Consider the following 26233-nt stretch of genomic DNA (forward strand, 5'->3'; position numbering starts at 1 on the left):
TGAATGATATATGTATGCAAGGTGGGGAAATCACAGCCTGTAAGGATTCCAACAAAGACTGACAATGATAGGTTGATACATGATTAACCAAGCTAATCACAGCCACCTGGAGTGTGGGATGTGTTTCTACCAATTTCAGGGAGAAAAATTTAAAATAATTCTTCCTTATCACATAAAGTGGTGTCATTATAAGCCAGTAATTAAAGCCAATATCAAATATTCTTTTCTTGGAACAATTGATCAAGATATTGGTAGTCTACTAGATCCAGATGCATTTGTATGAAAATAATTATCTGGAAGCAATTTGGGCTGGCATTCCACTGTGAAACTGCATGGTGATGATATCTACCATTACAATTCTATACCATCCAACTCAAGGAAATAATCAACACCCTGATTGCCTAATCTCCATTATGAGTTTGGAGAGAGACTGGATGAGAGAAAATGAAATGAAATTAAATCCAGACAATGTGAAGATACCGTTGATTAAAAATAAAGCAGTGAGCCAGACTGCTAAACTATAAGATCACTTAATGCTTGTTTTGAAAGCTCTGTGCAGGTTGCCAGTGACCTACTGGGCACAATTGCTGCAATTGATCTTTAAACTCGTAAATTGCTTAAGACCTAATCACCTGATGGACTTTTCTTCTCCTGCTATGAATGTTGGATTAGGAGAGGCCCTTTAAAAGAGGCCCCTAATGCCAAAACCCCAACTATTAGGTACAGAAGAGAGGGCCTTCTATATATCTCAAAAGTGCTTTTTTCAAGGGGCAACTGGACTTTCTGATTTTCTTTGAAGACGTTTCTCTTCTCATCCAAGAAGCTTCTACAACTCTTTAATAAACTCATGAACACAATAATTAGGCAGCTTTATAAATAAAATGTGGAGTATAAATGTAATGTTACTAATAATGCCCCAAGTTCTGTCTACTGCTTTCACTAATTATACCAGCCTTTATTATACCAATTACTTTGAGATTCATGAATACGGATAGTCCAATGGTGTGAAACTTGCAATGTCACGTCACATGACGTATGACAATTTCCCCCTTCCCTTGCTGAACTGGGGATGGGTGTGGCCAGTGCATGACGCACCCAATCTGCAGTTTGACACCCCTGGGATAGTCAATTCTAATTCAAACTCAATTGATCCCTTGAGGGGAAAACATTCCCTTCTCTGCTTTGCTGACATCTAGGGGGGTGGGGATGGGATTAGGATAAGTGTGGAAATGCCCCAAGAAATTCCTTCTTTAATAGTTCCTCTTAATTTGCAGCCTCTTGAGTTGTGCCAAAAAGCCGAGGATGTCCCAGGCTTTGTATCTGCAGCAGCCACAAGAGGCCGATGCTTGCTTGGTGACCTGCAAATAACGTATTAGCAATACAAGGAAAAAGCAAACACAAGCAGTTCCCCCTCCCCCCCCAAAAAAATCTCACTTTGGTCATATTGAGACAACTCAAAACCAATGGGTTAATAATTTGTGCAACGCCGTGACTGAAGCCTTTTTGCCACCCTCTTTTAAGAATTAAGTTTTCATAAACACAAATTACAAAACAATGCAGTTAGAAAAAAAATCATTTTAAATACATTGAGCTGGTTAATAATTTTTATGTAGAAAAACAAAGTAATCACGTATGAATTGCACTGATTTATTGTACAAATCCCTCTGACTCTATACAAAATAAGTATGGCTAGTCAAACAGCAGCAGTAATAAATATTTAATTTTTATTTTCAAAAGAAGCTGGTTTAAGGAAACTGCCCCATTGTCTCAGCCTCAAGTGATTGCTCAGTGGGACAATTCAGATTAAAATAGGTGCTGTACATGCATAACACTTCCTTCTATACAATGAGATACAGCAGACTAACTACAAATGAGAGGAGAGCATCTCAGTAGGAAGAGACATCAGGATCAAATAGAGCCCCAAATAATTATTTGATCCATAACCCCCTAAGAAAAGGCAAATAAGGCTCACTAAAATCAAACTGAACAGAAGAGAAACAGAAATGGCATCCAAAGTTCCACCAGATAATATGGACACCGTTGGAAATCTTTCACCAAACCTATGTCGCCATTAGCCACTGACAGGGTTTTCACAGATTTTCCCCCCACAGATTTTTGGTACCTTATTCCTTTCCAAAAACTGGTTTACAATCTCAGAGTTAGCAACTTTTTCAAGTATTGGATACCTACTTTTTTTCATTAACTGAAATACTGTAAAATGAGGTACTATGTTATCAACATCAGCGGTAGAGAATCCAGAACTGAACTTGTAGTATCTCGAAGAATGAGTTCTCCACAATACAAAGCTGGGGCATTTTCTGTCACTGCCTCAACTAACTGGATTCAGCCCTTGAGTAATGAGCATCCTTGTAAGATGGCTGCCACTGTAAGAATTCAGCCAAGAAACTAGTGATCCTTTCTATAAGACATAGAAAGAACTTTGGAGGGGAATAATTTGTCAAATGCTCAGTCCAAATGAATCATGAAATAGACAATAAGGCGGTGCATGCTTTGAAAATGATTGGGGAAAGGTGCTTTGGAATGCATAACATCTCTTTAAAGGAACAGTGAGGGGTATTTTTCCCCAGGCTTTCAAGGATCAGAATTCTCCCAATATTATTTATTTATTCCATCAGTACCAGCCTTCCCACGAAGGAACATAGAAAGTAATACATGAATTGTCAAATTTCATTCCCGAGAACTGGTCTTTGTCAGGTTCAATCTTTCCGCCGAACAGTATTCACTGAAGGCCCTGGTTTACTCAGCCACCTTTAAAAACTCTGAAGTGAAGACAGCTTCTGCATAGTCTTCACAGAAGCCATGGAGCTCAGCTGCTACATCTGTCAACATTTCCTCTGTCAGCTCCTCTGCCAGGCTAAAGGGAAAGAAATGAAAATAGCTCAGCAGCCAAGACCTGAGTTCCAAAGTTTCTACAACATGGATGTCAAACTCGCGCCGTAATGTTGCTGTCATGTGACGTTCCGTGACATTTTTTTCTGTTCGTAGAGGTGGGGTGGGCATGGCCTGCGTGTGACACATCTGGTCTGTGGGCTGCCAGTTTGACACCCCTGTCCTACAACCTGATCCATAGCAGCAGCATGTAGACCAGTGGTGGGTTTCAAATTTTTTTAGAACCTCTTCTGTAGGTGTGACCTGCTTTGTGGGAGTAGCTTGCCGGCCATATGACCAGGTGGGAGTAGCTTGGCAGTCATGTGACTGGGTGGGCGTGGCCAACTTGTAAAATGTGGTGAAACTCACTTAACCACGCTCTTGCTTAGCAACCAAAATGTTGGCTCAGAAACTCTGGCATTTGAAGCACGCAAGTCTTAAAGCTGTCAAGTTACAAGACCCTTGCACCCCTAACCCTTTAGGAAAAAACCCCCAAGGGTGTTCATACTTGACAGCTTTAAGACTTTAAGGTTTAGATAGAACTCTTAGAGGCGGGTGGGGCGATTGGTGAGCCAGCCAATCAGTGAGCGGTGGGCAGGGCAAGCTGGGTGCGGACGGGCAGGGGGAGGGAGCTGGAACCGGTTCTAAACGGCACGCTAGATTTGTGGAACCTCTTCTATAGAAGAGGTTAGAACTGGCAGGAACCCACCTCCCGTCATTTCTCTCGGTCCTGGTTTCAACCCTTCAAGACAGGCCACACTAGGAAAGCCAAGTCATGCAAGGCCAATATTACTGTTATTATAAGATACCATAACAACATCTTTCAAGCGAGAATGTGCTTCATCCCTCACTCTCTTTATCTCTGAGAACTACAGAGAGTGTTGCATGAGATGTTTCCTCATATCACTGGGCTTTTTCAAAAAAATATTTTTTTCAATTCCACCTTTATTATTTTTTTATAAATAACTTGAGGCAAATGTAACTAATACTCCTTCCTCCTCACATTTTCCCCGCAATAACCACCCGGTGAGGTGAAGTGAGCTGGGAGAGAATGGCTGGCCCAAAGTCACCTAGCCAACTCTCATGGCTAAGGCAGGACTAGAACTGAGAGTCTCCTGGTTTCAAGACTGTGGTGCCTCAATTTGCTCAATTCCATTCTGGACTCGAGGGTTGTTTTTTTTCCTGACCATAGTCTGGATAGCAGCTCTTTTCCTCCTGTCCCTCATCACCATTCCCTACAACCAGCAAGAAGGAACTGGCAGGCCATTTCTGAAAAAGCTGCTAAGAAAACTGCAGATACACTGCTGTCAAACTGCTGATCAGGGCATAGGAAGCAGCAACCCCTTTTGACTCCTAATTAACCTGGTGTCTTCAGCAGCATCCTTCTTATTGCCTGTACCTGGGGGAACTGCTCCCTCAACCCTCCCTTGGTGCCCCATAGTCCTGACCTTACTATAAAGGGATTCCACATATATGTGAATGAGGTATGAGAAAGAGCACTGGGGATGGGCTTGAAGGAAACAAGAACAAAAACATTAGCTATAAGGAAGGAAGTAGAAACAGTGAGAGCAGCTACTCTTGACAATCCCTCTAAAACAGAAATATGAAGGAAGATGACCAGATATTCAAGAAGGTGGCAATTAGTCTGAAAAATTAAATGATATTCTAACTAGACAAAGCAATTTTTTTTTGCCCCATTGGAAAATTGTGAAAGGAGAAAAACAAAGGCAGAAAAATGGAAAAACAGAAGGAGATTGACTGCCACCTGGTGGCACTAAAAGAATCCACAACACAATTCTTTTCAATCTATGACTTAGTGTTTCTCAGCTTTAGCAACTTTAAAATGTGTGGACTCCAAGTCCCAGAATTCCCCATCCAAAGGAACTCTGTTTTCCGACAGTGAAGTATGGGTTTTTGAAATAAAAAAAGCAAATCCCTCCAGAAGATACAAAGAAAGCAAGCACACCAAGATTCCCCATACCTCTCTGCAATGTTCCAAGGGTTAAACTGCCCCACCTCTTCGAGGAAAATGCTCTTCAGGTGCTGCCGGTATCGGGCATCATAATCAAAGAGGCTTTGGAGAACATGTTTCGGCACTGAGAGGAAAGTGCCAGACTCTTTCTCAGGCGGGATGTGATGTGTAAAAGACTGCAGAGTCCCACTCCTGGGCTCTGACAGCTCTTCATCAATAGCGCTGAAAGCACAAATACAACCAGAATTAGGAAAAAAAATAAGCCCTAAAATTGGATCAGACCAAAAGCCTCTACTTCACTGAGACAGTCTTGTTATGACTAACACCTATGAGAAGCAAGCTGGCTGGGCACAATAGCAATTGTCTTCTCCTCCATTTCTTTCCAGGCTGGGCACAATGGTAATTGTCTTCTCCCCCATTTCTTTCCCTGAGCCTACTATATGGAGGATTTAGAACCCCCAAATCAAATTCATATTTCAAAACCAATAGGATCTCACCATGGTACGGTTGTTAATTCTTCCTGTAGTCCTCTGTCTCCTTAGCAAGCTTGGCTTATTCTTCCCAGGCTCACTTAAACTTAAAACAGACCATCTACTGTCACCCCAGTTTATTTAAATGCTCACTTCCCCTAATCGTAGGTACTTGTTCCTTTCTAGCCCATCTCTTGTGTAAGTTCAACTACTGGTTTTAGACCTAGGCTATCTGTCTCCCGAACAATTAAAGAAAACAATAAAGCCAAGCAAGTATCAGTGAGAAGGTGAAAAGTCAAGGAAAGAAAAGCTGCTTCTCTTTCACTTCAGCCCACCTTCCGACTTTCATTCATTTGTTCATGTTGAAAGATTTAATTTTGCTCTGCTCATAAACTTCTCTGAGGAATCATGTGAAACAAAATTGTGGGCAAGATAGAACTGTCTCAGTCTATTTAGTACTAACGTTCCTATCTATCTAGTTCCCAGAGTCCTTAAACAGGGGTGGGTTCCGACGGGCACTACTACCGTTTTGCTCGTGTGCTTGCTTTGCACGCAGGTCCACACTTGATACACGCAGTGCAATTAAAATTGTTCTGCTCATGCGCAGAACTGAAAAGCAAGATGGCGGCACTGCCTGGGGAACTGGTTCAGGGGCATGGCAGGCCTGGGTCGCTGCTGGTTCCAGCGACCCAGGCGGCCGAACCAGTCCGAACCAGTAGGAACCCACCACTGTCCTTACTGATAATTTGATTATTCCTAAACACCCCATACATTCTAACCAAGGGGGCAAATCCACTTTTAGCATAAACAAAGATGATGCTGTTTAAGCACAGTAAGCTATTAAATCTGTTACTCACCTGGCATCCAAGGGTTTTTCCAATACTATTGCTATTTGTGGCTCTTTGTGATTATCTAGTTTTGTTATCTGGATGGGATGAACAACGGCAGGTTGTTGGTCTCTCACTACAGACTCTTCCTCTAGGAGAAGGAATTGTTAGAAAAATAATTACCTTATCAATACCAAAGTAGACAAGCGCCTAATGTATTTCAAATTCCATCTTCCCCATTCAGTTAACATATTTTTATAGAAACATAAGCCAAGAAGAATCTATGGAATATTTGGATGTTGGATAACCATTTGTCTGAAGTGGTGTAGGGTTTCCTGCCTAAGCAGGGGGTTGGACTAGAAGACCTTCAAGGTCCCTTCCAACTCTGTTATTCTATTCTATTCTATTCTATTCTATTCTATTCTAATTTCTATTGCTGACCATGAGTTTATCCCAAAGACTACATTATATCAATCATATCTGTTTCCTTCATCTCTACAATATACACATATTAAGAATGTAAAAATATATGCTCAAAACTAGAGAATGAAAGAGAACCATTCACTGCTCAGCTGTTATTTCTTAAAAACCCAAAACCAAACCAGAAGCTCACCTTTGTTCTGCTGGACCCAGAAATCAACATCGGCATAAGCAATCTGGTTATATCGTCTGCGTATAGTTTCTTGATAGTGCTTCAATATAGAAAGATAAACCCGGTGTTAATAAAATATTTTAGTCAATTTGACCGGGTTTCGGAAAGACTAGGAGACTGACAGATTAAAACATTCCTAGCAAAGCAAACCACTCCAGTTTGTGCAATGAGAAACTTTAGTTAATGGATAATTCAGAATGGGAGAAGTTATCTTTTTTCTCTCTGGAAAAAAGTACTTTTTATACAATATGTTTTGTACAGGATACAATAAATATACAGTATTAATGTCCTGCCACAAACTAGCAGGGCTCTGGGCAGCCTACCAAAAGACAAAAATAAAATTACAAAACAAACATAAAATCATATAATCCCAAGTGTCCAATTTGGGTATCAAATTTTGATGATGAATGAAAGCAGGAGAAATGGGAGTATTGGCCAGCATGAATGTCTCTACATTTCTAGCAGTTTGGGTATCTCCAAGTAAAGCCATCAGAAATCTCAAGTAATCTTCAGTAAAGGAGAGCAGAGCAAACCCTAAATCTATGGAATCTATCTAAGACACAAATTTTGGCACAAGGCAGCTTTCCCCAATTGGCACTCTATGCTGGTTGAGAAGGAATTCTGAGAATTACAATCCCAATGCATCATTACAATGCCATATTAGGAGAAGATGGAAGAAAGGATAGAGCAGAACCTGTGCAAAAATACCAGATGGTACAAACAGCAAATAGGTTGTTTTTTTCTCTTGTAAGGATGACAAAATGCAGTGCCCATAGCAGCAAAATACAGCAGATTCTCAAGATATTCCTTGAGCTCAGTGCTTGAAGTGCCTGACCGCTGAGAGGCATCAAAGCTCAATAACCTGATGCACAGGTATAGGTCAGCAACCAACAAATGAATGCACCTCTATTTCCTCCATCCTCTTCATCATTGTCTCTAGGTCAGAGATGCTGAGTGCAGAAAGAGCCTCATGGTCCATCTTCTTGCACTGTTCCAGATGGCAATCCTCCAAACAAATACCTGGTAAGCTTGTTGCATCCTAACAAGAGAGGGAGGGAGAGACAATAGCTTATTGTGTTCTCTAAAACTACCTGCCCACACACAAAATATCCACTGGGAGAATGAGAGAAGCCAAGCCACAAAGCATCTTCCGTGACCCCAAATCATGTAACACTGCAGTATTAGAGGTACATTGTAATTTTCAGGTGTCCAGTGCTGAATGGTTATACCACAAAGATCCCCTATGACCAATCTTTCTTTCTAAGGAGGGATTCAATTTCTAATGAAACAAATATATATCAGTTAGTCAAGGTGGCCGACATAACCTCAGTCTGAATTAAGACTTTCTGGTAGAAGGGCCAACAAAATAAACTCGATTTAAGAGCATTTATAGTTTCTTAGCAGCTCTCTTAACTCCAAGCTACAAAATTGAAAACACTCCAAACTAATTTATTATTGGATAACTGACACACTAAAGCAGGGGTCTCCAATCTTGGCAACTTTAAGGCTTGTAGACTTCAATTCCCAGAATTCTGGGAATTGAAGTCTACAAGCCTTAAAGTTGCCAAGATTGGAGAGCTAGAAGCTTTAAAGTTGCCAAGATTGGAGACCCCTGGTCAGTTGCTCTTTCAGAAAAAGTTACTGATAAAGTTCAAATGATTTCACAGAAGTATGAATCACGTTTTTATGGAACCATGGATCTATTCTAATTAGAAAAATGTAATATAAAACAACTCCATTCACAAAGAAAAACACAATTGGAAGAATTTAAAGAAAATAAAATTGGTCACAACTCAAATCAAGGGAAGGCTCTGAAAAAATGTAAAGGCTTGTCTCCAGCCTGGTCTCCCCAGAACGACTATTTCCACAATATAGATGCTGCCACAAAAAAGGATAATTATATAACTTATGCTAACTCTTATTTTAATAAATTTAGTGTCATGTGAAAATTATGATTGAAATATATTGTTCTGGGTTATTATCCTGTATTTTGATTTCTTCTGGCCTTACAGAATATTAAAAGTGGCAAAAAGACTAAAAATGAGTATGTGGAAGTATTTTGCCTCTACAGTGAAATTTATTTGGCTTTAGAATCCTTTAAAGCTCTTTTTTTTTTGTCAAGATGCTCTCTTGGAGCAATGTTGCAAAGCTAAATTACTTTAGGCTATAGGGATGATTAAATACATAACCCATTTCAAAAGAAAGCAGGAAGAAAAGTCTGGCACTTTTTCTAATTACTTTGTAAAGTCTGACACTTTTTGCATAAATTATCACACACTGGATGCCCAATGTGAAACTGTTTAACAATCAAGTGAGCTCAACAACTGAGGTGGGGAGTGGTGGTTTCACACGGACTTGTGGTTTATTTCACCAACATGGCATCCAATGCAAATGAGAAAAAGAATTAAACCTGAGAGCCACATTTTTTTACAAAAATGGAGCTTTCGTTTCCCCCCTAACCACATTCAACATCTACTTTAGATGCTGCCTTTTCTGTTCCGTTTTTTTAGCCATTTTTTTCCCAGGTCTGCCCGATCATGTAATGCAGGGATTGATGAGCATATTCCTACAGCATCTGTCATCTTACATTACAGGTATTTTTGAAAAGATAGAGAGGGAAATAAACACATGAAGTACCTCATAAAGAAAGGCAAAATTTTCAAACTTCCTTATTTGAGCGTCGTCATTGCCCTGTAATGGAAGGACTGTTTGTGCTGCCTTGAGCTCCTATGTGAAAAGTAGGATATAAGTTCAATGAATGAATGAATGAATTCTAATAAGCACGACTCAATTGTTGCCTTATAAGCCTTACTTCTTGCATTTAGCCACGGTGGCGTAGTGGTAAGAGTGCAGTACTGCAGAAGTACTTCTACTACCTGCTGGCTGCCTGCAATTTGGCAGTTCGAATCTCACCAGGCTCAAGATTGACTCAGCCTTCCATCTTTCTGAGGTGGGTAAAATGAGGACCCAGATTGTTGGAGGCCAGATGCTGACTCTATAAAACCACTTAGAGAGGGCCGCAAAGCACTGTGAAGCAGTACGTAAGTCTCAGGGCTTATTGCTATTTAGCCGAGGCAAAATCTTACTTGCAGTCCTGGCTAATACAAGAGGTAAGACTTTGGAAGCAAGAGATGAGTCAGACTCAATTTATGTGAAATATCCAGCCTTGAGGTGCTCTTCATAAAAGTTCTGGAAAGAAAAGAGGAAGTTATTTCTTCATCTCATCAACAAGGAAATATGTCAAGAAAATCAAAAGGAAAAGAGGAAGAATGTGATACTCCACCTGCGCTTTTTCCAAAAGAAGCTCCAGGCCCTCAGGGTCAGCTTGCTCCACCTCCTCTGTTGGGGAAGCCCCTTTGTCTCTGAAATTTTTCAAATAATACAGCACAGTGACAATTTGATGACTCATGTTATCTTTTAAAAATGTGACTAACAGAACACCCAAACAATAATAGGACAGCATAATTCAGCATCTCTCCAGACCAGGCACTCTGAAGCCTATGCCTTTCAGAATGCAGGCTTTTATAATAATAATATGGAAGGGCCTAAAATTCCCATTTCCCATTTGCATTCCTTGTTTAATGCATTCCTGAGAGATAAGACTGAAACAGCAAAATATAGCCCAGGTTTTAATTCTTTCCTCACCGAATGCAAAAGAGTACACAAACAAAGGGAAATAGACACAGGGGACTGGAGCTTCGTTTCTTCCCACAGCTAAAAATCACAGAAACTGGAAGCCTTTTCCAAAAGTGAAAAGCCAACCGATGCCTTGGTCATCACCTCTGCTCCTATCCAAGTTAGTACTGAAGACTATAATACTGAACATTGTCAGAAGAGATGAAATAATAATGTCAGGTGACTATTTCCCTGGGAGTAATGAAAGATGGTGAGATTTTTCTGTCGCAATATTCTTGTGAAATGTTGCTCTACTCTCGACATCTGACAAGACAAGGTCAAGTACCAAGCAGGTGTAAAGACTTAGTTAATTTTACATATAGTTTTCAAAGAAAGCAACACATGAGAAATGTATACACACAGCTTTTTATGAAAACATGGCAGTTGGGACTGCCCTACTATACAGCCTTCTTAGGTTCAACTAATAAACAACAAGTAAAGATGGAAGCAAAGCAGAGTTTTCTCTTTTCTCTCATAATTTTGGGAAATCATCCCAACTGCTTCTTTTTGGACAGGATGTAAAATCTAGGGTATTGGCACATTTTCCCCATAACTAGTTTTCCTTTACTTGCTATATTCTATGCTGGTTGAGGAAACCAAGTCCAATTCAGATCTATTTCCAAAGTAAATGTTCTTCCATATGGGTTTCAGTCCAAATTTAGAATGACAAATTATATATGTTGGGGACAAAGGGGAAAAAAATCTGTATCTATGAAGAAGAGCCTGTTAGATGTAGTGGTTAAGGCCTCAGGACAGAAACCAAGAGCCTATGTGTTCTTTAGGCACAAAGCCAGCTGGATGACCTTGGGCCAGCTATTCTCTCTCAACCCTAGAAGGAGACAGAGGCAAATGACCTCCAAAACACCTTGCCAAAGAACATTGCAAGGATTTGACCAGGCATGAAAAATTTACTTGAAGGCACAAGGAGGGAAGGAGAGGGAAAAGGAGAGAGAGAGAAACAGAAGGGTGGGGGCCAGAGAAAGATTCCCAAAATGCAACTATTTTAAAATCCACAACCTTCCACCCTCCCTTTCAGGCCTACCTGAGCACTTCTTTCTCAGGTGTTTCTTTTTCCTTTGTCTCTATCTCCAGAGATGGCTCAGGATTTTCAGGATTTTTCTCCAGGTGCCTACAAGAATGTTGAATTTAAGTGGGAGAAGAAAAATAACAAGACAAGCTTATTGTTGCTGTTGCCATCCCAGGGGCACCAATTATAAATTTCCACATCATAAATTAATTATTGACATTGGTGAAAACATCATCTGGTGAATGAAAACACTTCTTCAAGCATTCCAGAAAGAGGGACATGAATAAGTCTCCAAAGAACATGAGGACTTCCTCACAAGAGGTTGACAATTGCTGTAGTATACAAACGCTAAAGGATCTCAGAAATGGTGAGGGCCGTGGCTAAGTTTACATTCAGAAAGTTCTGTGTTCATTCCATATTATCACTTGGTGACCATTGGATATATCTGAAATTCTGCAGAATGAAGAAGACACTGAACCAAATTAATCAAATATCTGATCCATCTTAGTACACAGCAGTTCTGAATGTTTCAATCTCCAGGTAAAATCTTAGAAACTATACTAGACAGACTTGAACACTGGGTGCTATCTAGCAAAATGAAATTCAATGGTGAAAAGAGTAAGGTTCTACATTTAGGCAAGAAAAACGAAATGCACAGCTACAGTATAGTTGGTACCTTGCTCAACATAATAAGTATGCGCATGTGCGAAGGAACATGGCTGCCGGGCTTTTCGCTCCGGCGTCCACACTGGAAAAATAGCCAAAAGAAGGAGAAATTGCTCCTAGAAATCGAGCGTGAGAGACACCAGGGCGCGAGCGATTTCTCGGAGGGTCTGGTGTTGGCAGTGGACTGGAGAGATTTTGCTCTCCAAGGCTGCCTTTTACAAAAAACGCCGACGCCGCTCGGAGGTGCCCGGAAGACGCCGCGGCTCAGCTGATTAGTGAGGCGCTCAGAGACACCACCCGGTTGCCATTCGGAGGCTGAAGAGAGATCAGGGCAAGAGCGATCTTGCGGAGAGTTTGGTGCTGGCAGCGGAGTGGTGAGATTTTGCCCCCCGAGGCTGCCTTTTTGCGAAAGACGCTGACGCCGTTCGGGGGCGCCCGGAAGACGCCGCGGCCCAGCTGATTCAGAGCGGCCTTTAAAGACTCCGCCCGGGTGCCGCTTGGAAGACATCGCGACCCAACTCGGTTAGAGGCGTTGGATAACTATCGTTGGAGGTTCGTTGGGACCCGGCTGACCTGAGAGAGCCTTGACTCTCCTCCACTTGCTGGCTGAGAAAAATCTCTCCCCCCCCTTTATGCTACTTTCTTTCTCGTCTGTGTGTTTGGTTGCTGTGGACTTGCATTGGATTATTCAGTGCCCCAGGGAGAAGGCGGTTAGCCTGGAACAGCACTGGGAGAGAATGGGAGGCTGTCTTCATCTGCTGCTACTGCATCCCCCTTCCTCTCCCCTCGGCTTGGCCTCCCCTGTTGGTGCATTCTCCCCCCCACTGGGCCGTTGCCATTGCCATTGCAGGGCCTTTTGTTGGGTGGGACTAGACTCCTTTTGGAATGCGGCTTTTGGACCTTTTGGAGTATATCTTCATCTGCTCTTTTATCTACACTTTCATCTGCCACGGCCATTGTTGCCTGATGCCGCCTTGGACCTGCGGCCACAGATAGCGCCACTACTGGCCGAGCGGGGGTACTTACAGTACATAGAAGGCCCTCTGCTTGCCTTAACCATCTTGGACTTTTTTTGGACCTTCCCAGAACTATTCGCACTTTAAACCAATCAATTTTTATGCGCAATTTATAATTTCTTTCTTTTCTTTCACCTTTTTCTTCTGTCTTTGTATGGGTTATGCTTGAGGTACGCTTGAGATGGATGAATGTCCCACTTTTTTATGATCATATTGTTGTAATTTTGTGTTTTTAACTTCTTACGTGGGGACTGTTTGGGGGAGTGTATGAGTATGCGTGATTCGGAGGACCTGCCGGGAGTTGCGGGGGCCACGGGGGTGGTTGAGGGGACCAGAGACACGGGAGAGGGTCGGGGTATTGCGGTCGTAACAGGGAGGGGCAGATACGGCGGGGACTTTAGGGCAGGCCATTACCGGGGAAGGAGGGTTCGCTACATTACAGAGATCCCTCCTTCCGGCCCTAGGAGTCCCACTCCAAGACCAGATGGCGTAAGTAGTCAGGACCCTGGTCTCAGGCTGTTGTCGCTAAATGCCAGGTCTGTTGTACATAAAGCTCCTCTCGTCCGGGACTTAATTTTAGACGAGAGGGCAGACCTGGCATGTATTACTGAGACCTGGCTGGGCCCAGAGGGAGGAGTCCCCCTTGTAGAGCTGTGCCCAGAAGGATTTCAGGTGCTGCATCAGCCGAGAGCCCAGGGAAGGGGTGGGGGTGTGGCCGCTGTTATCCGAGAGTCGTTAGTTCCTCGTAGGGTCCCTGCTCCGGAGATTGTCGGGTGTGAGTCTTTGCTGTTAAAGTTGGACCTCAAGGGTCAAGTGGGTCTGCTGCTAACGTACCTGCCTCCCAACAGCGTTGCAGCAGCCCTCCCCTCGCTCCTCGAGTCGGTAGCCGAGCTGGCAATTGAGTTCCCTAGGTTGATGGTCCTGGGGGACTTTAATTTGCCGTCGCTCGGTGAAAACTCTGATGGGGCGCAGGAGTTCATGGCTTCCATGACAGCCATGGGCTTGACCCAAGTAATTCGGGGCCCAACCCATTCAGCGGGACACATGCTTGACCTCGTATTTCTCTCGGAGCAGTGGATTTGTGATCTTGGTCTGAGGGGGAGTGACATCATACCCCTGTCGTGGTCAGACCATTGCCTACTGAGGCTCGACTTCCGGAGGCCAAACCCCCACTGTAGGGAGGAGGAACCGACCAGGTGGTTCCGCCCCAGGCGTCTTATGGAGCCAGTAAGGTTCCAGACAGAGCTTGGGGTTATTCCTGACTCTTTCGCCCACAATCCGGTGGAGACTCTGGCTGCTGCGTGGCACTCGGCAGCGTCGGAGGCCCTCGACCGGATTGCGCCACTGCGGCTCCTCCGAGGCGGCGGATCCCGGAGACCCCCTTGGTTCACCGAGGAACTCCGGGAGATGAAGCGCCGGAGGAGATGCCTAGAGCACCGTTGGAGGTCCGATAAGTCCGAATCGAACCGGGCAATGGTAACCACCTGCACCAGGGAATACACCAGGGCACTTAGGGCAGCAAAAAGATCGCACATAGCCACCCTGGTAGCATCCGCTGAGTCCCGCCCAGCCGCCCTGTTTAGGATAACCCGCTCCCTATTGAACAAAAGGGAGGCGGGGGAACCCTTGCAGGGCAGAGCTGAAGAATATGCCCAATTCTTAGCGGACAAAATTGCTCGGTTTCGGTCGGACTTGGACTCCACCCCCGCAGTTCCAGCCGAGGCGCAGGGGGACCAAGTAGAACAGCTCTGGGTTGAGTTTCAAGACGTTACCCCCGGGGATGTGGACAAGGCCATGAGAGCTGTAAGTACTTCCACCTGCGTTCTGGATCCGTGTCCCTCATGGCTGGTTACTAACTGCAGTGAGGTGACACGAGGCTGGATCCAGGCGGTTGTGACCGCCTCCCTTCGGGAGGGGAACTTCCCCGCCGCACTGAAAGCGGCGGTGGTGAGACCCCTCCTGAAGAAACCATCCTTGGATCCAGCTGTTCTTAATAGCTATCGTCCAGTCTCCAACCTTCCCTTCCTGGGGAAGGTTGTTGAGAAGGTGGTGGCCTTCCAGCTCCAACGGTCCTTGGAGGAAGCAAACTACCAGACCCCTTCCAGTCAGGCTTCAGGCCCGGTTACAGCACAGAAACCGCTTTGGTCGCATTGATGGATGATCTCTGGAGAGCCAGAGATGAAGGACGTTCCTCCATCCTGGTCCTCCTTGACCTCTCAGCGGCTTTCGATACCATCGACCATGGTATCCTTCTGCGACGACTGCGGGAGGTGGGAGTGGGAGGCACCGTGTTACGGTGGTTCTCCTCCTACCTCTCGGACAGGTCGCAGTCGGTGTTAGTGGGGGGGCAGAGATCGTCCCCTAGGCCCCTAAATTATGGGGTGCCTCAGGGTTCGGTCTTATCCCCCCTACTATTCAACATCTACATGAAACCGCTGGGAGAGATCATCCGCAGGCACGGGATTAGATACCATCAATATGCGGACGATACTCAATTGTATCTGTCCGCCCCGTGCCAAATCAATGAAGCGGTTGACGTGATGAGCCGGGGTCTTGAGGCCGTTATGGACTGGATGAGGGTGAACAAGCTTGTGCTCAACCCAGAAAAGACCGAGTGGCTATTGTGTTTCCCTCCCAAAGATTTGGCTATTATTCCACCACTCAGGCTGGGGGGTCAAATTTTATACCCCTCAGAGAGGGTTCGCAACTTGGGAGTCCTCCTGGATCCACAGCTGTCATTTGACCACCACTTAACGGCTGTGACCAGGGGGGCATTCGCCCAGGTTCGCCTGGTGCGCCAGTTGCGACCCTACCTGAATCGGGAGGCTCTCACAACAGTCACTCGGGCCCTTGTGACCTCTAGGCTGGAATACTGCAATGTGCTCTACATGGGGCTGCCCTTGAGGAGCATCCGGCGACTTCAGCTAGTGCAGAATGCAGCCGCGCGAGTGATTGCGGGTGCACCCCGATTCACCCGCATAACACCTATCCTCCGCGAGCTGCGCTGGCTACCTGTTGATCTCCGGATGCGCTTCAAGGTGCTATTAATCACCCATAAAGCCCTACATGGCAGTGGATCTGGATACTTGAGAGACCGCCTTCTGCCAATTACATCCCTACGACCGATAAGATCTCATAGATTAGGCCTCCTCCGTATTCCATCGGCCAGCCAGTGTCGGCTGGCAACTACAAGGAGGAGGGCCTTCTCAGCAGTAGCCCCGACCCTTTGGAACGAGCTCCCCGTGGAGATTCGTACCCTCTCCACCGTCCAGGCCTTCCGCATAGCCTTGAAGAACTGGCTCGCCCGTCAGGCCTGGGGATAGGATAGTTACCCGCCCGAATGATGAGTGTTTGTTGTTTGCTATTTTATTACATGTTTTGTCCTACTGTCTGTATTCCCCTTTCCCAGTTTTTGTGTGAGCCGCCCTGAGTCCCCTCAGGGAAAAGGGCGGCCTACAAATTCTAATAAAATTCTAAAAAAAAAATTCTAAAGTGTGAGAGGGATCTTGGAGTCTAGTGAACAGCCATTTAAATATGAGCCAGCAGGGTGCAGCAGCTGCCAAAAAAGCCAACACAGTTCTAGGCTGCATAAACAGAGGGATAGAATCAAGACCAGTTAATACCACTTTATAATGCCTTGGTAAGGCCACACTTGGAATGCTGCATCCAGTTTGGGTGCCACGATGTAAAAAAGATGTGGAGATTCCAGAAAGAGTGCAGAAAAAGAGCAACAAAGATGATTAGGGGACTGGAGGCTGAAACATACGAAGAACGGTTGCAGGAACTGGGTGTGTCTAGTTTGATGAAAAGAAGGACTAAGGGAGACATGATAGCAGTGTTCCAATATCTCAGGGGTTGCCACAAAGAAGAGGGAGTCAAGCTATTCTCCAAAGCACCTGAGGGTAGAACAAGAAGCAATGGATGGAAACTAATCAAGGAGAGAAGAAACTTAGAACTGAAGAGAAATTTCCTGACAGTTAGAACAATTAATCAGAGGAACAACTTGCCTCCAGAAGTTGTGAATGCTCCAACACTGGAAGTTTTTAGGAATATGTTGGATATCCATTTGTCTGAAGTGGTGTAGGGTTTCCTGCCTAGGCAGGGGGTTGGACTAGAAGACCTCCAAGGTCCCCCTATTCTATTAAGCTATTATGCCATCTGTCATAAATGAACCATCGTCAGAATCATAATCCACTGTAGATGTTTACACCCCTAACAACTGCCCTCGCAAGGGTGTTAACCTACCGCAGAGCAGAGTGGAGGGGAGACTTGACACTGGGAGGCATCCATGGGGTCCTATTATCTCGGACAGGTGGTTTGCTCTCCTTAAGCCGGAATGCAACGGTGGGATCTAGAAAGCGGGCTTGTTTGGCTACAGGCTGCACTGTTTTTGTTTTGGGAGGTCGACAGCTACCCTTTAGAGAAACAAAAACATTAAAATAATATGTGTTTCCAGACACGTTTTAGCAGTTTTTCCTACACAACAACATCTATTAAAGCCTTCATTTCAATCACTATGATTTTGGAGGAAAAGACATTACATCAGGGGAGAAAGTGTCTCTCACAGCACCTAAAATTAAGCTTGGAGACAAAGGAAGAGGAGTAGAAGCTGATGATTATATAACCATACCTGAGGTCTGAGGGAAAACAAGCCTCCTCTCTTCTTCAGAGTCCCTGCTTTCTGTTCTGAACCAGAACCTGCTTTCAAGGGTCCTGATCTCCTTACGGCTTCACCCTTGCACCGTACAACTGCCCCTCGCTCAACAGGGAGTGCATCTTCCTGGACTCTTGTGCTGCAGTGATTGATTGTCTTATGTTGGAACAGGTCTGCAGATTCTGGATATTCATCTGAAGTAATTTGTTATGACAAATGGTACACATATTGTATTGATTTATTATATGCCCATGACACTTTACCAAAAAAAGAGAGGTAAGAATAGTTGCATACCATAGGGCACTTACTATCTAAAATAAGGGACAGGAAAAAAACAGTATGCAGCAGAGGCATACTAAAAACAGAGGCAAATATACTGAGTTTGACTTAATTACAGTAAGATCTAGGGACAGGGAAGCAGAGGGAATAATTTTAAGAGGAAGCAGGAGTCTCTTCACATAATAATCATCCAAATAACCATTTCCCCCTTCAGCATCTTCTTCTGAAATATTCAATTCTGAACATCCTGAATTCTGAACATCCAATTGGACCAGAAGTTAAGTTACAAGTTCACTCATTCCCAACTCATCTGGATCTACAATTTTTCTGGGGAAAAAATCAAACACAATACGTAAGAATTACTAATCAGACTTCTTACAACTCAGCACCCAGAAGACTCACCGGGAAGAAGTTTCCGAGCCACTGAAGACTTTTTTCGGTCCAACGCACAAGGTTTCTTTTGTTTTTTGGGCAATCTGTTGGCACTTTTTGGCGCATAAACTTGAGAGGCAGAGAGCCATTCTTGCCCTTTCTTGGGGGATTCATTTTTGGACAACACAGAGTCCAAGTCCTGCCATAGCAATTTGTATTAAGTTAAACACACAAAAATCTTACACTGAACACCCACAATCCAACCCACAGGATGCAAACTTCAGGTGGATGTTCAGTCTTCTTAATTGACAAAAAGCAAAACCACCTCTGAATAAATTAAAAGAAAAAAATGCTATCTGGCTAACATACTCACTGTCTGCTAACAGATTTAGGGATAATTTTAAGATAATGTAATTATATTACTCATTCCATGGGCACAATACATTTTTTTAAAAATGAGACAACTGATGATCTGTTGAGTCATCCTTTTAAATATATTTCTTCACCAGATTCTTCAATGCCTTAAAAAATGTCAGAACTTCTAATGTCCTGCCTTTACTGGAAAGGTGTATCTGCTTTGAAAATAGCCCACAATGAACTACAGAGCAGAGTCAAACATCAGCACAGGAAATGTTTTCTGACATTTTATATTATGTCATAAGAGGTTTTAGGATACTTTTTATCATAACATGTTTTATAAAATTTGTCAACTTTCAATTCCACAGCAGTCTTGAGTTCCAGATTTTGGACACATTCTGCAAGTTAGTCCATTTGGGATCCTTGATTCAAAAATGGTTGCCTGTGATGCACCATTTCACCCAGTTAAAAGTTACTAAGCATTTTAGTAGCATATAGCAATAGAGCTTAGATTTATATACCGCTTCACGGTGCTTTCAAGCCCTCTCAAAGTGGTTTACAGAGTCAGCCTATTGCCTCCAACAATCTGGGTCCTCATTTTCCCCACCTCGGAAGGATGAAAGGCTGAGTCAACCTTGAGCCTGGTGAAATTTGAATTGCCAAATTGCAGACAGCCAACATTGAGGAGAAGTAGCCTGCAGTTCTGCATTCTAACCACTGCGCCACTGCAGCTCTTTAGATACCTTTACATATTCTCAATTCAATGTGAAAGTAAAGAGCAATGGCTCATTCCTTAGAACAGTGTTTTTCAACCACTGTGCCGTGGCACACTAGTGTGCCGTGACATAGTGTAAGGTGTGCCGTGGGAAAAACACTTTATATATAGTCAATATAGGCACAGAGTTAAATTTTTTTAACATTTTCTAATGGTGGTGTGCCTCGTGATTTTTTTCATGAAAAAAGTGTGCCTTTGCACAAAAAAGGTTGAAAAACACTGCCTTAGAATTCAAATGCCAAAACATGCCATTATTTAACACTTATTTCAAAGGGGTTGTGCCTTCTCTGGATGATGGAAATCTCTTCCTCCCCATAAAGAGTTATATCACACTGCCTAGGATGCCAAGCAAAGAAAAAACTCACTCTCTCCTGACCTCAATTTGTAGCAGCAGATCTATGATGATATCAGGAATGGATGAGTCCATCTCGAGGCGAGCAGAGCAGAGAGAGAGCTGCCTGATGAGGTTGCCCAGCTCTTTACAATGCGCAGAGGCAGACTGCTGCTCTGACTGGTCAGCAAAATGAGTGACAAACATCTGCAGAGCTCGGATGGCACCTCTGTGAGCTGCTGCCAGCTTGGCCATAGCGTGTGACTGCATCACAAAGGAAAAAGAATTCTGGTTTGAATCAAGTAATCTCTTGTCAAGAAACCCAGAGCAATTCCACCCAATCCTCAAACACTAGTTCCTTGACAGCTTGGCTGGATACGTGAAATCCCTTTTCACAAACTCCCCAGCCAGAATGGCTAGTGAGGAAAATTCTGAAGGTTGAAGCCCTCACAACCTAAGACACCAAGATTGGAGAAGGTTTTTCTAGTCTGTATCAGAAGAATAACTGTAGGGGAATAACACAAAATCGGACTGCTATGACAATACACAAAGTAGAAACAAACATCAGGTCTGAATGAAAGATCGCACAGCTCAGTGAAAAGCACACGGAACACAAAGTTTAAAAAGTCATCTTCTACCCTCATGCTTCCAACTATTCTCCCAAAGGATCTTTCAGGGAGGTTCCAACTGCAGCAACTTTAAGATGTGTGAACTTCAACTCCCAAAATTCCCCAGCCACATCTTTAAAAGTTTCTGAGGTTGGGAAACACTGCCCCAAAGGCTCCAACTGAGCTTTTCCCTCATCACTCAGCTTTCCCCCAAACTCGTAAAGCAATTTCATCTCACCTTCTTTGTATGTTTAACTTTAAGGGGGCTCAGCTTCTCCAGATCTTCTTGAATTTGTTTTACCTGTTTGATAATGTGACAAATCAATTAACAACAGAATGCAATAGCAATAGCAGTTAGCAATAGCAGTTAGACTTATATACCGCTTCATAGGGCTTTCAGCCCTCTCTAAGCGGTTTACAGAGTCAGCATATTGCCCCCAACAACAATCCGGGTCCTCATGCAGTTTGGAAAACTCTCTGTCTGCATAATAAAGTCTGCATTTGGAACCAAGCTATCTGGTTCAGACTGCCTTGTTTGGATTCCCCAGTTTGGGTCTGAAATATCTTCCCAAAGTTTCCAGAGATTGTTCAGACCTGTTGCTGGAGCACATAGAGCACTCGGGCAGAGCGCACAGCTTGTTCCTGCCTCCGAATATGAACCCGGCGTTCTTCCTCAGGATCCAGACATATTTCACTCCTCTCTGGATGAAAAAAGGTTTAGCAAAACTGTTGATTATGCTCAGTTAAGAACTGACAATTTGGTGCAGAAAACATGAAATGTGTAACACAATTGAGAAGAGATAATGAAGAAAAATGCCTGTGTCACTCAAAAGCCATCCAAAAATGTTCCAAAAACTGTATTAAATGCCTTATAACCCATAATAGCAGCTTAGATCCAGACTACACAAAAGAAGTCAGCAATATTCACAGTTCTTCACTTTACTGTCTCAAGTGTGAAATTTTAAAACTGATTTCCAAGAGTTCTTCTCTTTAATTCTTGCAGTTCAAATAATCAGCTCACGACTAGCCTCAAAATCAGTGGGCTTAATTAAACTCAAATTATGTCACATGGGATCATTAGCCCAAGGGCACAACACTGAAGCCTTTTCATACATTGATACAAAAATGAAGAAACTAAAAGTATCATAATAGGCTAGTAAGCATGTAGTTCACTCTGGCCACATATACTTAATTTGTTACTGTGTTGATACTTTCCCCCCCACAACATCAGTGCTGCAGAGTATCATTGCAGACTTCAAAAAATGAATAAGGGGAAGCGTATGTAACACATAGGGTACAATTGTAAGACTCTAATCAGTCTGTGAGAGAATCTGGCTGCAAAGTACATATACTCTATTTAGTAACATTGACAAAAATAGTCTCTGACAGTGAAAATGAATATCCTACCCAAATTTTTATTTCTTTTCCAAATGTTACCTATACTTAAAAAAGATGCGAATTTGCTAGAATGGCTTGTTAGGCCAAGAGAGTGACCTGTATCTCTTCTACTGTCATATATTGCATTTTCATTTACGTCAGCTTTCCCCCTTACCTTTTGTTGCTAGCAATTCAATTTTCTGAATGTAAGTCTGAAGCTCTTTTTGTAGCCTTCTGATTTCTATGGCACATTTGTCTTCTTCCTTTTTGGGCCCAGGTCCTGGATCACGTGTTGGTGGAGAATCAGACAAAGCGGGTTCTGAGTTCACATGACTTGGATCATAAAGGAGGACTTTTGCCCCAGTGCTGTTCCTCTCCATCTTAGAAGGGTTATTAAGCTGGTGTTCATATTTCAGGTGGGACTTAGATGCTTTCAACACCGCAGCGTTCCCTGAGTCCTTTCCCCAACTAAATCCCACAGGACACTTATTCATCTTGGTGAGATGCTGCTTCATTTGCTCTTGCAGGTGCTTTCTTTTCACATCCCTTCTGGCCATCTGAACAGCCAGGTTGAGCTTCTCTTCAGATACAATGGAGAATTCAACAGAGCCCCTCAGATCATCACCAGCACCTTGATTCTGTTGAGTTGCTGAGTGTTTCAACTTTTCTATGACAATTGGACAGGGATTGGTGTAGTGGATTGACAGGTTTTCAGGCAACGCGGGAGCATTCCGGCTGAACTGCAGCTGTTCCAAACATTTAAAATAGGCAGTGTGGTTACAAGGCGAGTATTGGATTAAAATCACCTAAATGCAAATCTGTTTAACCAAAAACACCTACAATCCACCATTGGACAACTGAACCCATCACTCCCTAGCAGTTCAATTGGCTTCCCAGAGTTGTGGTGAGGATTAAAGGTGGTAGTGGAGATCATTATATATGCTAGTATACCTACTCAGGTTTCTCTGCACAAGCATAGAATAAGCATCTTACAAGGCTCTTAAATTATTTCGCAAGCCAGTTGACTAAAAGGTAAACTAGATAATTAAAAATTAATCCACCTTATACAAACGTCATTATCTGTTAGCTTCTCCACAAAGAGAGCCGTTATACAGCCCAAAATATACCATACTAACTTTAGGGGAGTAATAATAGTTGCCCTGCAAAAGGAAGGAAAGAAGACAGGTGTGGGCCATAGGTTTCCACAATTCCTCTCATAATCCTCTGAGGAACCTCCAACAATCTAAATAGGCCTTATATCTCAATTATACATGGAAAAATGCAAGAGGTTGTATGCAACTTATTTAAAGGCAGAAAACATAAAAAGAAATCCAGACAGGATTTTACTTACTGGGTTTATGATAATTAGTATTAAAAGCACAAATCCCATGCAATATGTTTCTAAGAATCAGCACCCTCACATTAAAAAAAAATACAGGTTGGCAATGCTAGAATACATATTGGCAAGCTTATTACATGTTAGCATTTCATCACGTAAAATCCATAGAAGTTGTTGATGTTGTGCAATACCTGTATTTGTGGGGGCTTTGTATCACTTTTGGCCATTTGTGGGTGGGATGCCAAAGGAATAGTGGTTGTAGTTGCTTTTCGCAGCTCCATCATAATTTTCAGAAGCTCAAGCTCCTGTTGTTTATGAAGTTACTGAAATAAATATTAAATTTCCATTAGCATAAACACATTCTATTTTCTTAGCTGAAAGACACTTAATTTGGCATAAGAATTTTAATTTTCTGAGGATGTTTAGAATTTGCAATTCACTCATCAGCACTTACAATGCTTAGAATACAAGTGTTAAGGTTATCTTTTTAAAAAGGTTATGGAATCATTTTGTTTTGTTTTATCTATGTTTATTATTTTCAATTGGTTTTGCAGAATGTTTTAATTACTGGTTTTATTGTATGTCAGCCAGAATCACTTTGTGTGAGAGGAGTAACCATACAAATTTGATAAACAAACTCAGGTGTGTCTATATAGCCAGCTGTCTTTCAAAAAGCAGCACAAAAATGCTGTTTGCCCCCAATATTGGATATCTGGAGGAAACACATAGAGAGATGATTATCAGAAATAAAGCTTCCTTATATTAAAGCTAATTTGCCATCATTCTATCATTGATGTAACTAAGCAAAAGGACTGACAGGTTACAGTTTGCTTCTTCTTTACAAAGACTTTGAAAACATGGTAGACACACAGCCAGGAACCTTTTGCAAAAAAAAAAGAAGTTGTAACCAGAAATAGAATGGATTAAAGTATAAATACCTGATCATCTGCTACAATTCCTTATAAAATGCTAATTATTTTTAAAATCCTTAACAATTTATAAAATCAATCACACAGATGTAAAAAATTCCTTTCAAAAAAAAAGTTCAGAAAATATCGTGACTGATATGAAAGATTTATAGTTATACCAAGCTCTGACAATCACTGAGGGATTGAAAGGCAACAAAGACATTGTAAAATTTGGATCCAGCTTTGTCCTGCTGCCCAAATGTCACAAACAGGATTGGGGAAGGCTCCTCGTGTAGTGTAATCTATCGATAGTGTATGCTCAGAGCTGAAATGGTTCTTGGTGCTTTCTGAACTTTTTTTTTTCCTTGCAGGCGTTTAGTTTGGGTAATGAAACATCTGCAAGAAAACAATCAAGCTCAGAGTCTATGGAGTTTCTCAATCATCCAGGTCATGGTTGTTCCAAAGGTGCTTTTTCCAAGAGGAAACTGGACTTTCTGGTTTTTCTTTGAAGACATTTCGCTTCTCATCCAGAGCTGTAGAAGCTTCTTGGATGATAAGCGAAATTTCTTCCAAACCCCCCCCCCCCCCCAGAAAGTCCAGTTGGGACAAGGGGATAAATGGGGAACTCATCAAGTTTGCAGATGACACTAAGCTGGCAGGAATAGCCAATATTCCAGAATATAGGCTTAAGATACAGAAGGAACTTCACAAACCTGAACATTGGATGCTATCTAACAAAATGAAATTCAGTGGTGAAAAGTGTAAAGTTCTACATTTAGGCAAGAAAAACGAAATGCACAGGTACAGTATAGGTGGTACCTTGCTCAATAGTAGTAACTGTGAGAGGGATCTTGGAGTCCTAGTGGACAACCATTTAAATATGAGCCAGCAGTGTGCAGCAGCTGCCAAAAAAGCCAACACACTTCTAGGCTACATAAACAGGGATAGAATCAAGATCACGTGAAGTGTTAAGATCATTTTATAATGCCTTGGTAAGGCCACACTTGGAATACTGCATCCAGAGTGCAGAGAAGAGCAACAAAGATTATTAGGGGAATGGAGACTAAAATATGAACAGTTGCTGGAACTGGGTATGTCTAGTCTAATGAAAAGAAGGACTAGGGGAGACATGATAGCAGTGTTCCAATATCTCAGGGGTTGCCACAAAGAAGAGGGAGTCAAACTATTCTCCAAGGCACCTGAGGATAGAACAAGAAGCAATGGGTGGAAACTAATCAAGGAGGGAAGCAACTTAGAACTGAGGAGAAATTTCCTGACAGTTAGAACAATTAATCAGTGGAACAGCTTGCCTCCAGAAACTGGGAATGCCCCAACACTGGAAGTCTTTAAGAAAATGTTGGATACCTATTTGTCTGAAACGTATAGGGTTTCCTGCCTAGGCAGAGGGTTGGACTAGAAGACCTCCAAGGTCCCTTCCAATTCTGCTATTCTAATTCTAAGTTGCCTCTTGAAAAAAAAGCACCCTTGGGACAACCAAGCTCAGACAGCACCAAGGACCCCTCAAATGCAGTCTATCTCTGAGTAGCACTTACAAGCAATACATTGTTGTTTTCTTAGCCGCTGCAAGGAGCTGGACCAGGAGTCCCCAAACTTGGCAACTTTAAGACTTGTGAGCTTCAACTCCCAGAATTCTCCAGCCAGCTATAGCTATAGCTATAGCTGGCTGGAGAATTCTGGAAGTTGAAGTCCACAAGTCTTAAAGTTGCCAACTTTGAAGACCTCTGAGTTGGACCTTTGGCCTTGCAGCAGCTGCTGCGTTTAGCCTAGATAGGTGCAAAAATCAAGATGAGATTTCCTTTCCTCTTCCCCTTCTCTCTCTCTCATTCTCCAAGAAAAAAACACGGGACCAACCTGGCGAATTACCGGAAGAAGCCTACAGAACCATAGCGGGGGTCCGCTACAGGCTGAGCCGTTCCCGCCTTCTTCCTGCTTCCTTGGCAACCGGCGCTTGCAAGGACGCCTTTAAACAGGTTCGAGGACAACGGGTAGCGATAATGGCCAATTAGCTGCCGGAGAAG

At 43.0% G+C, this 26233-nt stretch overlaps 1 protein-coding gene across 1 annotated transcript; it reads right to left on the reverse strand.

Moving 5' to 3' along the window:
- Positions 1 to 1448: 1448 nt before the first annotated feature.
- On the reverse strand, positions 1449 to 26208 carry KIAA0753 (KIAA0753 ortholog). The gene is made up of 17 exons (XM_087717347.1): positions 26067 to 26208; positions 23478 to 23609; positions 22123 to 22693; positions 21165 to 21271; positions 20809 to 20871; positions 20008 to 20226; positions 18530 to 18698; positions 17825 to 18042; positions 17440 to 17609; positions 11528 to 11614; positions 10094 to 10172; positions 9448 to 9537; positions 7715 to 7849; positions 6772 to 6850; positions 6189 to 6309; positions 4871 to 5083; positions 1449 to 2875 (listed from the first exon to the last, which is right to left on the reverse strand). Exons 2-17 carry the CDS (start codon positions 23568 to 23570, stop codon positions 2758 to 2760), a joined length of 2532 nt encoding a protein of 843 aa, XP_087573473.1. The 5' UTR covers positions 23571 to 23609; positions 26067 to 26208; the 3' UTR covers positions 1449 to 2757.
- Between the last annotated feature and the right edge of the window lie 25 nt (positions 26209 to 26233).

Source organism: Thamnophis sirtalis, unplaced genomic scaffold, assembly GCF_051295495.1.
Source record: "Thamnophis sirtalis isolate CommonGarterSnake01/CBP01778 unplaced genomic scaffold, rThaSir2_p1.2 scaffold_6, whole genome shotgun sequence".
Classification (NCBI taxonomy): Eukaryota; Metazoa; Chordata; class Lepidosauria; order Squamata; family Natricidae; genus Thamnophis; species Thamnophis sirtalis.